The 16,041-nt window shown below is 41.1% G+C and overlaps 1 protein-coding gene and 1 long non-coding RNA gene across 11 annotated transcripts in view; one reads left to right on the top strand and one right to left on the bottom strand.

The window, feature by feature from the left end:
* Nucleotides 1-16,041, top strand: part of LOC100894355 (uncharacterized) — a 68,865-nt gene that overhangs the window by 40,659 nt on the left and 12,165 nt on the right. For all 6 annotated transcript variants that reach the window (XR_004732893.3, XR_008476002.2, XR_013525309.1 and 3 more), the window contains one exon: nt 714-842. This is a non-coding gene — a long non-coding RNA (uncharacterized LOC100894355). The remainder of the gene's footprint in view (nt 1-713; nt 843-16,041) is intronic.
* Nucleotides 1-16,041, bottom strand: part of LOC118146841 (urea transporter 1-like) — a 59,627-nt gene that overhangs the window by 39,884 nt on the left and 3,702 nt on the right. For 2 of the 5 annotated variants that reach the window (XM_078346909.1, XM_035270573.3), the window contains exons 1-4: nt 8,059-8,727; nt 7,307-7,496; nt 3,888-4,016; nt 1,663-1,854 (exon numbers count right to left, since the gene is read on the bottom strand). In XM_078346909.1, coding sequence (XP_078203035.1) covers nt 1,707-1,854; nt 3,888-4,016; nt 7,307-7,496; nt 8,059-8,086 — 495 coding nt within the window. In that variant the 5' untranslated portion in view covers nt 8,087-8,727 and the 3' untranslated portion in view covers nt 1,663-1,706. Of the gene's footprint in view, nt 1-1,662; nt 1,855-3,887; nt 4,017-6,768; nt 7,497-8,058; nt 8,730-16,041 lie in introns of those variants that run through there. The other 3 variants (XM_078346908.1, XM_078346910.1, XR_008475999.2) reach the window with 3 other exon arrangements.

The following is a 16,041-nucleotide window of genomic DNA, read 5'->3' as shown; positions in this document are numbered from 1 at the left end:
TTTGTAGTAGAGATGGGGTTTCACCTGGTTAGCCAGGGTGGTCTTGAACTCCCGGCCTCATGTGATCTGCCTGCCTCAGCCTCCCAAAGTGCTGGGATTACAGGCTTTTGAGCCATCCAACCAGGCTGGCATTGATTTTTGTTTCAATAGCTACTTATGCTCACCGTTAATGTGGCTTTTGTCACTTTTTACTGGCTGTTTACTTCTCATAAGTATCATAGAAGACTAATCAGTCAAACACTGACATAGAAATATAAATATAATTCTATTTGCTTCTATAATAAATCTTATAAACCCAGTCTAAAAAATTATGGTGTTTATAGTTTGCCTTGGTAACTCCTAGGCCTAGGAGGAGTTATGGGGTTGGGGTTGGTGCTGATGATGGGCTGGTCGTTCAGAGTGAAGAGAAGGACAAGGCTTCCCCTGCCCCAGATCAGCACTGTGCAGGAGAACTTTCCGAGACGATGCAAGTCTGTATCTGTGATGTCTAATACAGTGGGTTCTAGCCACGTGTGGCTATCAAGCACCTGAGATGTGGCTAGAGAGGTTGAGGAACTCAATTTTTAATTAATTTACATCTAAATTTATATAGCCACATGGGGTTGCTGGCTCCTGTATTAGTGAGGTTCTAGATAGATTAATGCTATTTTATACTGTTATTTTTCATGGATAGTTCTAATGAATCTTTGATTTTCCTTCTGAATTATTTCTAGGTGCTCCCTCTCATTTTCTGGCAATAAGCTAAAGAAAAGGTGACTTGAGCTTCTCATGTGTTTTGATCACTCAACGAAGACAGAACAGGGTGTTCCATAACCTGATAGTGGGAGAGCACATTGAAAAAGGTAAGGTTTCTTTGGGTTTCTTCTAATTTCAGGTGTTCTCTTGTTCTTGACAATCCAGAAACCTTAAGCAGATTCATTAAACACCAACAGGAAGGGCTGGAATTTGATTTGGATTAACTAGGTTTTACAAAATACAGGATCTCTTTACAGCCATCTTTAAAGAGATACATAGGACGCATCCCTTGATACAGCGGTTCTCAAACTCTGGCCTGCATCACAATTTGAGGAGTTTGTTAAAACAGGTTCCAGGCCCCACCCTTAGAGATTATGACTTAGAGTGTCTGAGATGAAGCCTGTTTGGGTATTTTAAAAAAAATTGCCCAGGTGATTCTGATGCCTATCAAAGCTTGTGAACCCTAAATTATTCTATATGTTCTATGGGCTATCACATAAGGAAAAGCAGAATAGTGAGGTGCTGTCATGAGCTCTAACAGTAAGCATCCAGTTTTTTGATTGGAGGAAGTAGATTGTGGAAGATTTAAAACCAGGCTGGAGGCCACATGCCTTAAGGGCTGGCTCCCATCACCTCACCCCCAAGCTTACGATAGAGTGACTCCCAGTGGAACTACACTCTGGGGTTAGCACTGTAGATGTTTAGAGTAAAAGGCAGAAAAATTAGCTTGACTAACTAGTAATTTTAAAAAGCCCTTAGATCTTAATGCTCTGGAGTAGAACAAATGCCTTAAATGGCAAGATGAAGGCAGAAAGGCCACCATAGTTCTGAGCATCTAGGAGACTCTGACATCCATAGACAATTGACTAGGAGGCCATTATCTATCTTGGAGAGCCAGGGAGAATGTGAGAAGCCAGTGTCTCTTACCGCCAGGGCACTTAGATCAGACCAGGAGATAGTTGGTGGTGAAGTTACAGGTGTGACCAATTTGTCTGGAAATAATGATTGAAATGTCCTGTGGCTGAAAGGTACATTGACAATGCCATGTTGAAAGGGAGGGTGAAGACAGGGAGGTCCCATCTGCTGAGCACAGAATTCAATGCGCTTGAGAAAATTGGGCTAAAAAAAGAACAGAGCAGAAGAACATGCATGTGACAAACCAGGCTGACACATGGAATCGCTATACTCCAGAGGGACTTTGTTTCACCTGCCAATAGGTCCCTTACATGTTGTGTTGGCAAATTTGCCACAGAAAGAAAACTTGGGATAAATCCTATTATTGAGACAGTAGATATTACATAAAGTAAAAACTCACCTCTCAGCTTATTTGGCTTTTGAAAAATTCTACTTGGAGTTGCTCAGAGTGAGCTACATATTGAGATTTAAAAACTAATTTTGAAGTACTTATTACATACAAAATAAAATATTGTCTACATAGTTAAAGTCCACTTTGTACCTCCTCTTACTCTTATGTCCCTCCCTCCCCACCAGGGGCAACCGCGATCCTGAATTTGGCATATCTCATTTCTTTCATCTATCTATCTTTGGAAAAGAGAAACAATTATTCAAGGGTGCGGGTAGTGTGAGCGAGAGGAAAAAGATCTCAGAGTGTGCGTCCTTGAGCTGTTGATAAATTGCATGACCCGGGCAAGGCGCGTCTCCTCAGTCTCCGAGCCTGTAAACTGGGGGACTGGGCTGCATGGTCCCCAGGTCCCTATAGGCTCTCATTTGTTGGCCCAATCAAGGAGCCATCGTTTAAAGACCAGAACTCCCGTTTTCCTGGATTGTGGAAGGGAGTGTGGTGAGCACTTGCAGGTGAGGCCTCCTTCCCATGAACCTACTCTTCAGAGCAGGTCCCAAATTACCTCCTGAGTAGGTTGGCTGTATAGGTAGGTCCTCATCCACACACCTGTGGGTGCAGCAAGGGTGAGTGAATGGCCCTTCTGCAGACACTGCCCACAGCAGGCTGTGCTTCTCATTTATGTGCATATTAGTATTTTATATTTAATTGCAATATAGAAAGAAGGAAATCTGTGTTTCCAGAAAAAGGATTTAAGACAATATCAACATAAAAACTAGTTTGAAGGATTCGAGTTTGAAAAAAATGAATTAAATTCCATAGAAAAAAATTTTCTAAGGGAGTGCTTGGGGGCAGGTGGGTAAGGAGAATTCACGTAGGCACAGTGGTTCTCCCAGCATCACCTGGGAATGTGTTAAAAATGCAAATGATCAGTCCCCGCCCCAGACAGACTAAATCAGAAACCGTGGGGATGGGGAGCAGGTGCCTGTGTTTTAACAACCACTGCAGGTGATTCTGATAGTGCTCAAGTTTGAGAAGCAATGATGAAGGAAGTGTGTCTGAACTTAGGCTATGCTGTAGAGTCACCTGGGAAGCTTTAGAAACTCCCAATGCCCAGGTGCTAATGCAGACAAATGACAGCAGAGTCTTGGGAGGGAGGAGTTAGGTGTGTGAGGGGCCACGTGCATCAGTGTGTTTCTACCAAAAAGACACCTGCACTCGTATGTTCACTGCAGCACGGTTTCTGCTCCCCACGGAAGTGTCAATGTGCGGCCAGGGTTGAGAACCTCTGGTTGAGAGGTATTGGTGGATGTGTAGCCAGATCAGACAAAAGGCCAAATAACTGGTTGTAAGGAAATATACATCTTATAAAATGGTTGTTTTTGTTGCCGACAGAATCTAAAGGAATCCAATTTTAAATTTACCATTTTAGCCATTTTCCCTCCTCTTCCCCCTCCTGCTTCTCCTCTTCCCCTCTCCCTCCTCCTCCTCCTTCTTCTCTTTCTTCTGTTCATTCTGACCAAGCAAGGAGGCTCTGGAAACTGGAGTGCAGTGATGCAATCATAGCTTACTGCAGCCCCTAACTCCTGGGCTCGAGTGATCCTTCCCCCTCGGCCTTCTGAGTAGTTTGAACTACAAGCGAGAGCCACAGCATCCGGCTAACCATTTTAATTGTGCAGTTCAGTGACATTAAGAATAATCACATTGTTGTACAACCATCACCACTATCAATTCGCAGAAAATTTTTCATCTTGCAAAACTGAAACTCTATGCCCATATGAAAATAATGCCCATTCCCCCTCCTGCCATATTATTTTTTAAAAATGCATTTTGAAAACCAGTTGTAACTTACCAAGTCATGGACATAGCACATACAGGGAATAACAACCACCAGAAATAGTCTCCCTTGTCTGAAAAGACAGCCATGAGTATTCCCACCAGGGTAGCATTGTAGCCATAGAGCCCAGACGCTATTGATGACCTGCGGGGCAAGAGACACAGCATGGACATTTTCTGGGTGGGCTTTGGTTGCACTTGCACATAAATAACACTAGTAACTTCCAGATCATAATCATATTAAAAAATGAGATTATATTTTGAAATGTATTTCAAAATCTATATAAGTATTTTATAAATACTAATAAAGACATGAAATGAAATATACATAGATAAAAATATAAATGTGCATTTAGATCTGTGGTCCCCAACCTTTTTGGGACCAGGGACAGGTTTCATGGTAGACAATTTTCCATGCATGGGGAATGGGGGATGATTTCGGGATGAAACTGTTCCACCTCAGATCATCAGGCAATTGTTAGATTCTCACAAGGAGCATTCAATCTAGATCTCTTGCATGTGCAGTTCACAATAGGGTTTGTGCTCCTAAGAGAATCTAATGCCGCTGCTGATGTGACAGGAGGTGGAGCCAGGCGGTAATGCTCACCTGCCCACCGCTCACCTCCTGCTGTGTGGCCTGGTTCACAGCAGGCCACAGACTAGTACCCGTCTCCAGCCCAGGGGTTGGGGGACCCCTGAGATAGAACGACTCCCTCCACAGGTGTCACGGCTAAAGACAGGGCTACAGTGGCTTAGCAAGGCAATTTGCTCTGTTTCCTTTTAGGCTTTCCTTTGGAAAGTTATTCTGTTTTAAATCAAGAGCCTCTGACTTGAATAGCGCCTTTAGCATACGAAACTGTTTCCTAAGTTTGATTTCTTGGTGAGAGATACAAGATTCCTGAAATGTAAATTCACTTTCATAGTGCCTTTGATCTTATAACATTCATCTTCCAACTTAGCATACATTTTTGTGTTCTTATGCTTCTATTTTGTTATCTCCAGATGTACATTTCCAAGTTATTACAAAGAAAACCATTGCTTTTCTCTTACTTGGAGAAGTACCTCGTTTAATTATGTGCATGTTGAGCATCCATTTCTTTCTGAGGTTGCTTTTTGCTTAGTATTCAACGTCACTTCTTCCCTGTCTTCTCCTTCTTCTACTCCTCCTTCTGCTGCTTTTTTTTAGATTGAGGGGGTGCGTGTGCAGATTTGTTACATGGACATATTGCATGATGCTGACTGAGGTTTGGGCTTCTATTGAACCCTTCACCCAAATGTTGAACATAGTACCCGATAGGTAGCTTTTCAACACTTGTTTCCCTTCCTCTCCTCTTTTGAAGTCCCAGATGTCTACTATTTCCATCTTTGTGTCCATGGTTACTCAATGTTTAGCTCCCACTTGTAAGTGAAAACGTGCGGTATTTGATTTTCTGTTACTATGTTAATTCACTTAGGATAACGGCCTCCAGATGCATCCATGTTGCTGCAAAAGACATGATTTCAACCTTTTTTATGGCTATATAGTAGTTCATGGTGTATATGTACCACATATTCTTTATCTGCTCCACTGTTGATGGGCACTTAGATTGATTCCATGTGTTTGCTATTGTGAACAGTGTTGAATTGCACATGTGAGTGCAGGTGTCTTTTGGGTAGAACAATTTCCTTTCCTTTGGGTATATTTCCAGTAATAGGATTGCTGGGTCAATTTAGTACTTTGAGAAATCTCCAAACTGCTTTCCACAGGGGCTGAGCTAATTTACATTTCTACCAACAGTGTATCAGCATTCTACTCTGACCAAAATGGTCCTGGTTTCATAATTGATAAGTAGAAGGTCCCTAGTGAGAAACGGAGGAATTTCCATAGACTAAGCTCTAACGCTGACAAGCCAGGTCCCCCATAGCTCTGAGAGTTGACAACGTCTGGCACAGGATCCACTTCCCAAGGGCCTGGCACTCAAGGGCGATGTCTGTAGGGGGACGGGGGAGTAAAGAATGGTGAAGTGAGTGGGTGAGGTCTAATGCTGGGCTTGAGCAGGAGGTGCCCACACTGATTGTGGCTACAATCAGTGAGCCACACTGCAGGGGCTGGTACAGGATAGCGTGACAGCTGCTGCTTGGCTTGTTTCTAACTGGGCCAGGAGGCACGGTTGCAACAGGCAAGATGATGTCACATACATTAACCCGGATGAACATTAGAGGTGGGACTCCCTGTTCAAAAGTTCTTTGTCTCCCTTAAATAATCCTTGAGGGCATGTTGGAGGTGATGCAATTTGCAATGATGCAACCCGGAAATTGGGACTACACATGATGACAATGGAGAGCTATGCAGACTTGTCCTCTCAGCAGTTGACTTGGAGATGTTAATGCTTGAATCTGATGAGTGGAAAATTAATGGCAATATCTATAAGTTGTAGAATGCCATAGTTAAAGCCACAGCAAGACATATATTTACTTACAACACAGGATTGCCATTTTAATGCATCTTTTCAGACCAAGGAAAGTAAAACATTTGAAACTAACACATATACATATGACTTGTCTTCTAAGTAATATCTGACAAAAAATAGTTGATCATGTTTCATCAGAGCAAAACAAGAAAGGAATATTCAATATGGCGCAAATCTATATTCCATCCCCAAACTGAGAAGACCTTTTCTTGGCCTGCATTGGAACAGAGTTTAACCTAAGCTATACAATTCCCTTCTACAGAGAGCAAATCAGCCTTCTTGAAATTGATGAAAAAGTGAAACAGTTGCTAAGTATCTCCCCATGGACCTCTTCAAGCAATTCGCAGCAGTGTTACAAGAGTTTAGTTGTGTAATGACCACACTGGGGATTATGCGTTAATCCCAGACACCTGGAATACTGGTTCCCTCCATGAAGGAACTGGCTAGTGAGGCGCTGTCTACTGTCCTGAGACTTGCTGAGGCTTCTTAAGTCAGAATCTACTAACTTGGAATTTATAGTTATTCTTTTCTCCAGGAGCTGATCTGCCCTTTGCATTGTCTATGAAGAATGAGTTTGCCAAACTCATCATGGCAACAAGCTATACTGGGGGTTATTAAGCCACTAAAACTTTTCCTGAACTCGTATGCACTTTTGCTTGAATAGAATGCTGATGACAAATAATTTTATCAATCATTAAAGAAGATGCCTTCAGAACCTCTCCAGGGAATTACTTGTAGTTTAGTTCTGGTTAGCACGTAATGCTATAAGAATCTGTCATTATTTAGACCAGCCACTTATTCAGATATCAAAAGTAAGAGACTGTAACTGATTCTCTGACCTCTGACTAAAGGCAAATACAAAGAGTTCTGTGGACTACAGGTTGTTTCTCCTGGGAAGGATGTGGCTTTATTACTGTTGTTCATACTAACTTGTCAGCCCTGTGTCTTAGAAGCGAGCTGAGAAGTCTGAAAAGGGTACACCTACCTGTCCTGGCTGAGCAAGACGGCCATCAGAGTGGAGACCACTGTTCCCAGCCAGCCAGTGAGAGCCCACCAGGGGTTCCGAACAAGAAGTCCCACCAGAATCAGGATTCCACTGATGGAGTTGTTGACAAACACCACTTGGGATATGCCCCGAAGAATCCAGTCGACGAACTGGAGCACCACAGGTTTGTCTGGAAGGGATGAGAAAAAGCAGAGCTAAGGAAGCAGCCAGCTGACACTCTTCAACCACAGGCCCACCCTGAGCAAAATCAGCAAAATATCCTGGAAGTAAAATGTATTTTTGGTATTTCCTTATTTCTTTCTTTCTGAATGCTTTGTCCCTTTAGTGGCACCCGGATCCCTGCATCTATCTACCGTATGCTCAACTCACACGGCTCCTCCTAGAAACTAAGCTCCTGAAAGCATCGAATGCACTTATTTATCGTGCTTACAGGCACAAACTCTGAAGCCAAAGGAATGAATTGCCAATAGTAAATTTAACTTTTAAGTACTGAAACTATAGGATGAAGCCAGGTGCCTTCTTCTAATATGAGCTGGGCCCTGGCCACTGTCTCCATAAGAAAAAAAAGTTGGAGAAGTTTGTATGTTAAAAGATAAAAAGTAGAAAAACAGTGAGCAAAGAGATCTATAAAATGTTGGAGAATATAACTAAAGATATAAGTAGAAGTACCAGGAAACCATTTCCCCCAAAGCTACTTCTCCCATCTTTCCAAAAGATGAAAGCATAAATACCTTTAAGCCAGTTGGCAAGTTCTTTCATATCCCCGGTGACATAGCCAAGAGCTTTGGGGAAGCACCTTCTCCCTCAACATGGTGAAACTTGGTTTTCACCCCTGTCCTCTCTAACCATAGTGGGGCTATCCTCCAGGCTATCTCTTCCTCTGGTTCCTTGAGGGAAGGACAGAGTTCATAAGTATCCCTAAAGCAGAGCCCTCCAAATTAGCCAGCTTTGGGCCTGGTTGCAGTAGAAGATCTTGACCATTATGTTCCATAGAACTTAAGAGAGCACCATTTTCCTCCTGAGATACCACCACAGAGCTTATTGTTCAAACCCAAATCCCACAGTACCTTTGTCATCAGTGTCTCTAATGCTACCATGAGAAGTTTATTCTCATTATTTCATAATGTTCAGTGTCTGGTCCAACAAACATTTACTGAGCACATATTTCCTGCATTTAAGGAGCTCAGTCTAGTTGAGAAGACTGAAAAACAATAATGTCAACAGAATGAGTCAAATCATATAGAAAGAGCTAAATCCAGGGCTTAGGCTCCATGCTGTCAATTAAGGATCAAGAAATCATGTTATGGACTGGCCTGCTCACCAATGCAGGCTGATCAGCTACTTGCCAAGACAGGCAGCCTTTTACAATTAAGTTTTTATTTTATAAAAGTTTTATTTTTAAAATATTGAAAGGGAAGAAATTTTAAAAATTGTGTGTGTTGACATTGCCTCCCCACCCTCTGCTAGTCCAAGATTGCTTGAATTTGTCCTTATGTCATATGACTGCCTCAGATACACTTTACTTTTGGAATTTGTTATTTAAATGTGTAAAACCAGGCAAGAATGCTATTTCACCAAGGTAGAGAAACTGGGACAGATGGAATTGGACAAAGCGGTTGAAAACCAAAGAGCTGTAATCTAAGGATTGTATGGTAGAAAAATGTACAGGGCATAATTATAGTAAACACACCTCTGGAACATATGAACACTGTAACCATGACTGTGTTCACTGTGGTACCATTCACTTCTCAGGCTAGATTTCTTTTTCTGCAAGAAAGCACCAGTATCACCAGAATTTGGTACCTTGAAGACAAAAATGATGATTTCATAGTGCTGATGGTAGACACAAAAGAGTACCAGAGGCATAATCCCAGAGGCAGGCTGAGGGAGGAAGCCAATGGCAAAGCCACCTTGAGTGTGCAAGAACAGCCAACAGCACAGCCGGGTCAATTGGGAAGCAGGGAAACACCAAAATCATCGGACCCTGGAAGGCATAATTTGGAATGTTGAAGCCACAGCCACATAAGACACGACTACATGACTAAAGAAACACTGAAAGTCCACGCAGAGAAACCAGCCTATCTTCTCCGTGTTGCCAGGCTGTGATCAAATGGTCCTCATGGCTATTTCTGGCCCCATCATTGTTCCATTTACCACATCTAACAAATTATCTAACAAATAGCAATGAATAGATAGTAAGTTATATCTATTTTAAAAAACTGAACTCTAGATTTGGCTTCTATTAATCCCAGTAAGGAAATCAATATGAGTAACTGATTTATTGCTAACAATTACATTTCAATTGCATTACCTCACTGCCCAACTAACCATTCTGCTTTTTAAACAATGATGAACTATTGATTGTTGCACAAAAAAGCAGCTATTTATACACTGCATTCCAGACCAAGGTCATTTTGTCTTGGCAAAACAGTGTTGACACCAACATCTGTGTGACTTGCAGTGAATCTTGGCTATCAAGAACCAAAACTAAGTCCATATGGAGCCGACTTGGCTCCATAGTTAAAGATGAAAAAATGTATGAAAAATTAAGCACCTATGAAAAATTACCTTTTATTTTATAATCCGTCCAAGTGGTGGCTATTATTTATTTTCAGATTATCTCCCTCTTCAAATTTCATAGCTGAAAATATTGCTTGGTAAGTCCCTGCCTCTGCTGCAGTGACCCATTTTTAAAGCCATACCAACTTATGGGAGGCATCAGGCTTCAGCTCAGGCAGGGACAAGCAGCCCAAAGACATAACTGCCTTGAGTTTCTGGAACTGAATCTACGAAGCAGTATCAAATGCAAACACTCAGGTGGCATTTTCCATCAACTACCAAAGCAGGAACTTGGGCTATTTCAGAATAAATGAATTCATGTTCTCAAAATTTCCAGCATATATTTATTTATTTTAAAGGGGTTTAAATATCCCATCACCTCAGATTTTAGAGATACAGATTCAAAACCTGATAATATAACTGGACAGACAGGATCAAGAACCTGAATGGCCTGAGTCTCCTGTTGAGCCACCCAAAGTAGAGATTAAACTAGTTTTCTCTAAATCTATAGCCCAACATACAGAAGACTTATTGCAATTTGTGAATCTAATTTCAACATAATTGGGGTGGGTTGTAGGGCTAGGATGTCCTGCAGAGAAGGGTCTTCTCATGACCTGAGCGGACAGTTGCTGCTGTTTCAGAGTCCCCAGGAACCATTTATTCTGAACTGCTGAACCCTTCTGAGCCCCTGGGAGCCCTGACTACTTGCTCCAGAAGTCAGGCATGAGAACTCCTTAGGAGAAAATAACTTAAAGTTGTAATTCACCCTAGAATTTTGCCATGCAAGAATATTTGCATTTCTTGGGGAACTTTAAGAGTCCACACATCCTAACTGGGAAGACAATGCAAAGCTATGGAGCCAGGACCTTCTGCCGATGCTCAGACATCTTAGCCCCAGTGAAGCAGGCCATTAATTTCAACTAAGAAGAAGGGACAATAAATAAAAGTCACTCTAATAAAGTAGACATAGGGTAAATGTAAAACCACAGGTGACTTCACCCAGCTTTTTCTTTTTAATTTTTTATTGCATTTTAGGCTTTGGGGTACATGTGCAGAACATGCAAGACAGTTGCATAGGTAAACACATGGCAGTGTGTTTTTCTTCCTTTCTCCCTTTCACCCACATTTGGCATTTCTCCCCAGGCTATCCCTCCCCAGCTCCCCCACCCCCCGCTGGCCGTCTCCTTTTACCCCCAATAGACCCCAGTGTTTAGTACTCCCCTCCCTGTGTCCATGTGTTCTCATTTTTCATCACCCTCCTATGAGTGAGAATATGCGGTATTTCATTTTCTGTTCTTGTGTCAGTTTGCTGAGAATGATGTTCTCCAGATTCATCCATGTCCCTACAAACGACACGAACTCATCATTTCTGATTGCTGCATATATTCCATGGTGTATATGTGCCACATTTTCCCAATCCAGTCTATCATCAATGGGCATTTGGGTTGATTCCAGGTCTTTGCTATTGTAAACAGTGCTGCAATGAACATTCGTGTGCATGTGGCCTTATAGTAGAACGATTTATAGTCCTTTGGATATATACCCAGTAATGGGATTGCTGGGTCAAATGGAATTTCTATTTCTAAGGCCTTGAGGAATCGCCACACTGTCTTCCACAATGGTTGAACTAATTACACTCCCACCAACAGTGTAAAAGTGTTCCTTTTTCTCCACATCCTCTCCAGCATCTGTTGTCTCCAGATTTTTTAATGATCATCATTCTAACTGGCGTGAGATGGTATCTCAATGTGGTTTTGATTTGCATCTCTCTGATGACCAGTGATGATGAACATTTTTTCATATGATTATTGGCCTCTTATATGTCTTCTTTCGTAAAGTGTCTGTTCATATCCTTTGCCCATTTTTGAATGGGCTTGTTTGTTTTTTTCCTGTAAATCTGTTTGAGTTCTTTGTAAATTCTGGATATCAGCCCTTTGTCAGATGGGTAAACTGCAAAAATTTTTTCCCATTCTGTTGGTTGCCGATTCACTCTAGTGACTGTTTCTTTTGCCGTGCAGAAGCTGTGGAGTTTGATTAGGTCCCATTTGTCTATTTTGGCTTTTGTTGCCAATGCTTTTGGTGTTTTGTTCATGAAGTCCTTGCCTACTCCTAAGTCCTGGATGGTTTTGACTAGATTTTCTTCTAGGGTTTTTATCGTGCCAGGTCTTATGTTTAACTCTTTAATACATCTGGAGTTAATTTTAGTGTAAGGTGTCAGGAAGGGGTCCAGTTTCTGCTTTCTGCACATGGCTAGACAGTTTTCCCAACACCATTTATTAAACAGGGAATCCTTTCCCCATTGCTTGTTTGTGTCAGGTTTATCCAAGATTGCATGGTTGTAGATATGTTGTGTTGCCTCCGATGCCTCTGTTTTGTTCCATTGATCTATATCTCTGTTTTGGTACCAGTACCATGCTGTTTTGATTACTGTAGCCATATAGTACAGTTTGAAATCCAGTAGTGTGATGCCCCCCGCTGTGTTCTTTTTGCTTAGAATTGACTTGGCTATGCGGGCTCTCTTTTGGTTCCATATGAAGTTCATGGTGGTTTTTTCCAGTTCTGTGAAGAAAGTCAATGGTAGCTTGATGGGGATAGCATTGATTCTGTAAATTACTTTGGGCAGTATAGCCATTTTCACAATATTAAGTCTTCCTAACCATGAACATGGAATGTTTCTCCATGTGTTTGTGTCCTCTCTTATTTCGTTGAGCAGTGGTTTGTAGTTTTCCTTGAAGAGGTCCCTTACGTTCCTTGTGAGTTGTATTCCTAGGTATTTTATTGTTTTTGTAGCAATTGTGAATGGCAGTTCATTCTTATTTTGCTCTCTTTAAGTCTGTTATTGGTGTAGAGGAATGCTTGTGATTTTTGCACATTGATTTTATATCCTGAGACTTTGCTGAAGTTGCTTATCAGTTTCAGGAGTTTTTGGGCTGAGGTGATGGGGTCTTCTAGGTATATTATCATGTCGTCTGCAAATAGAGACAATTTGGCTTCCACCTTTCCTATTTGAATACTCTTTATTTCTTTTTCTTGCCTGATTGCTCTGGCTAGAACTTCCAGTACTATATTGAATAGGAGTGGTGAAAGAGGGCATCCTTGTCTATTGCCGGATTTCAGAAGGAATGCTTCCAGTTTTTGCCCATTCAGTATGATATTGGCTGTTGGTTTGTCATAAATAGCTTTTATTACTTTGAGATACGTTCCATCGATACCGAGTTTATTGAGGGTTTTTAGCATAAAGGGCTGCTGAATTTTGTCAAATGCCTTCTCTGCGTCAATTGAGATAATCATGTGGTTTTTGTTTTTGGTTCTGTTTATGTGGTGAATTACGTTTATACACTTGCGTATGTTGAACCAGCCTTGCATCCCCGGGATGAATCCTACTTGATCATGATGGATAAGTTTTTTGATTTGCTGTTGCAATCGGCTTGCCAATATTTTATTGAAGATTTTTGCATCTATGTTAATCATGGATATTGGCCTGAAGTTTTCTTTTCTTGTTGGGTCTCTGCCGGGTTTTGGTATCAGGATGATGTTGGTCTCATAAAATTATTTGGGAAGGATTCCCTCTTTTTGGATTATTTGGAATAGTTTCAGAAGGAATGGTACCAGCTCCTCTTTGTATGTCTGGTAGAATTTGGCTGTGAACCCATCTGGACCTGGGCTTTTTTTGTGTGGTAGGCTCTTAATTGCTGCCTCGACTTCAGACCTTGTTATTGGTCTATTCATAGTTTCAGCTTCCTCCTGGTTTAGGCTTGGGAGGACACAGGAGTCCAGGAATTTATCCATTTCTTCCAGGTTTACTAGTTTATGTGCATAGAGTTGTTTGTAATATTCTCTAATGATGGTTTGAATTTCTGTGGAATCTGTGGTGATTTCCCCTTTATCATTTTTTATTGCATCTATTTGGTTGCTTTTTCTTTTTTATCAATCTGGCTAGTGGTTTGTCTATTTTGTTGATCTTTTCAAAAAACCAGCTCTTGGATTTATTGATTTTTTGAAGGGTTTATCGTGTCTCTATCTCCTTCAGTTCAGCTCTGATCTTAGTTATTTCTTGTCTTCTGCTGGGTTTTGAGTTTTTTTGATCTTGCTCCTCTAGCTCTTTCAATTTTGATGATAGGGTGTCAGTTTTGGATCTCTCCATTCTCCTCATATGGGCACTTATTGCTATATATTTTCCTCTAGAGACTGCTTTAAATGTGTCCCAGAGATTCTGGCATGTTGTGTCTTCATTCTCATTGGTTTCGAAGAACTTCTTTATTTCTGCCTTCATTTCATTGTTTATCCAGTCAACATTCAAGAGCCAGTTGTTCAGTTTCCATGAAGCTGTGCGATTCTGGGTCGGTTTCTGAATTCTGAGTTCTAACTTGATTGCACTATGGTCTGAGAGACTGTTTGTTATGATTTCAGTTGTTTTGCATTTGCTGAGGAGTGCTTTACTTCCAATTATGTGGTCAGTTTTAGAGTAGATGTGATGTGGTGCTGAGAAGAATGTGTATTCTGTGGGTTTGGGGTGGAGAGTTCTGTAAATGTCTATCAGGTTTGCTTGCTCCAGGTCTGAGTTCAAGCCCTGGATATCCTTGTTGATTTTCTGTCTGGTTGATCTGTCTAATATTGACAGTGGAGTGTTACAGTCTCCCACTATTATTGTGTGGGAGTCTAAGTCTCTTTGTAAGTCATTAAGAACTTGCCTTATGTATCTGGGTGCTCCTGTATTGGGTCCGTATATGTTTAGGATCATTAGCTCTTCTTGTTGTATCGATCCTTTTACCATTATGTAATTACCTTCTTTGTCTCTTTTGATCTTTGTTGCTTTAAAGTCTATTTTATCAGAGATGAGAATTGCAACTCCTGCTTTTTTTTGCTCTCCATTTGCTTGGTAAATCTTCCTCCATCCCTTTATTTTGAGCCTTTGTGTATCCTTGCATGTGAGATAGGTTTCCTGGATACAGCACACTGATGGGTTTTGGTTTTTTATCCAATTTGCCAGTCTGTGTCTTTTAATTGGTGCATTTAGTCCATTTACATTTAGGGTTAATATTGTTGTGTGTGAATTTGATCCTGCCATTTTGATGCTAGCTGGCTGTTTTGCTTGGTAGTTGATGTAGACTCTTCATTATGTTGATGCTCTTTAGCATTTAGTATAATTTTGGAATGGCTGGTACTGGTTGTTCCTTTCTATGTGTAATGCCTCTTTCAGGAGCTCTTGTAAAGCAGGCCTGGTGGTGACAAAATCTCTGAATACTTGCTTGTTCGCAAAGGATTTTATTTTTCCTTCACTTATGAAGCTCAGTTTTGCTGGATATGAAATTCTGGGTTGAAAGTTCTTTTCTTTAAGGATGTTGAATATTGGCCCCCACTCTCTTCTGGCTTGTAGAGTTTCTGCCAAGAGATCTGCTGTGAGTCTGATGGGCTTCCCTTTGTGGGTGATCCGACATTTCTCTCTGGCTGCCCTTAGTATTTTCTCCTTTATTTCAACCCTGGTGAATCTGACAATTATGTGCCTTGGGGTTGCTCTTCTTGCAGAATATCTTTGTGGTGTTCTCTATATATCCTACATTTGAGTGTTGGCCTGTCTTGCTAGGTGGGGGAAATTTTCCTGGATAATATCCTGAAGAGTATTTTCCAGCTTGGATTCATTCTCTTCGTCACATTCTGGTACGCCTATCAAACATAGGTTAGGTCTCTTCACATAGTCCCACAGTTCTTGGAAACTTTGTTCATTCCTCTTTGCACTTTTTTCTCTAATCTTGGTTTCTCATTTTATTTCACTGAGTTGAACTTCGACTTCTGATATTCTTTCTTTTGCTTGGTCAATTCGGCTGTTGAAACTTGTGCATGCTTCGCGAAGTTCTCATATTGTGTTTTTCAGCTCCTTTAATTCATTCATATTCCTCTCTAAGTTATCCATTCTTGTTATCATTTCCTCTAATCTTTTTTCAAATCTTTTTTTAAGGTTCTTAGTTTCTATGCATTGATTTAAAACATGTTCTTTTAGCTCACAAAAGTTTCTCATTATCCACCTTCCGAAGTCTAATTTTGTCATTTCGTCACAGTCATTCTCCGTCCAGCTTTGTTCCCTTGCTGGTGAGGAGTTTTGGTCCTTTCTAGGAGGTGAGGTGTTCTGGTTTCAGGTGTTTTCCTCCTTTTTGCGC

Source organism: Callithrix jacchus, chromosome 13 (genome assembly GCF_049354715.1).
Source record: "Callithrix jacchus isolate 240 chromosome 13, calJac240_pri, whole genome shotgun sequence".
Taxonomy (NCBI): domain Eukaryota; kingdom Metazoa; phylum Chordata; class Mammalia; order Primates; family Cebidae; genus Callithrix; species Callithrix jacchus.
This window is presented reverse-complemented; position numbering and strand designations above follow the sequence as displayed.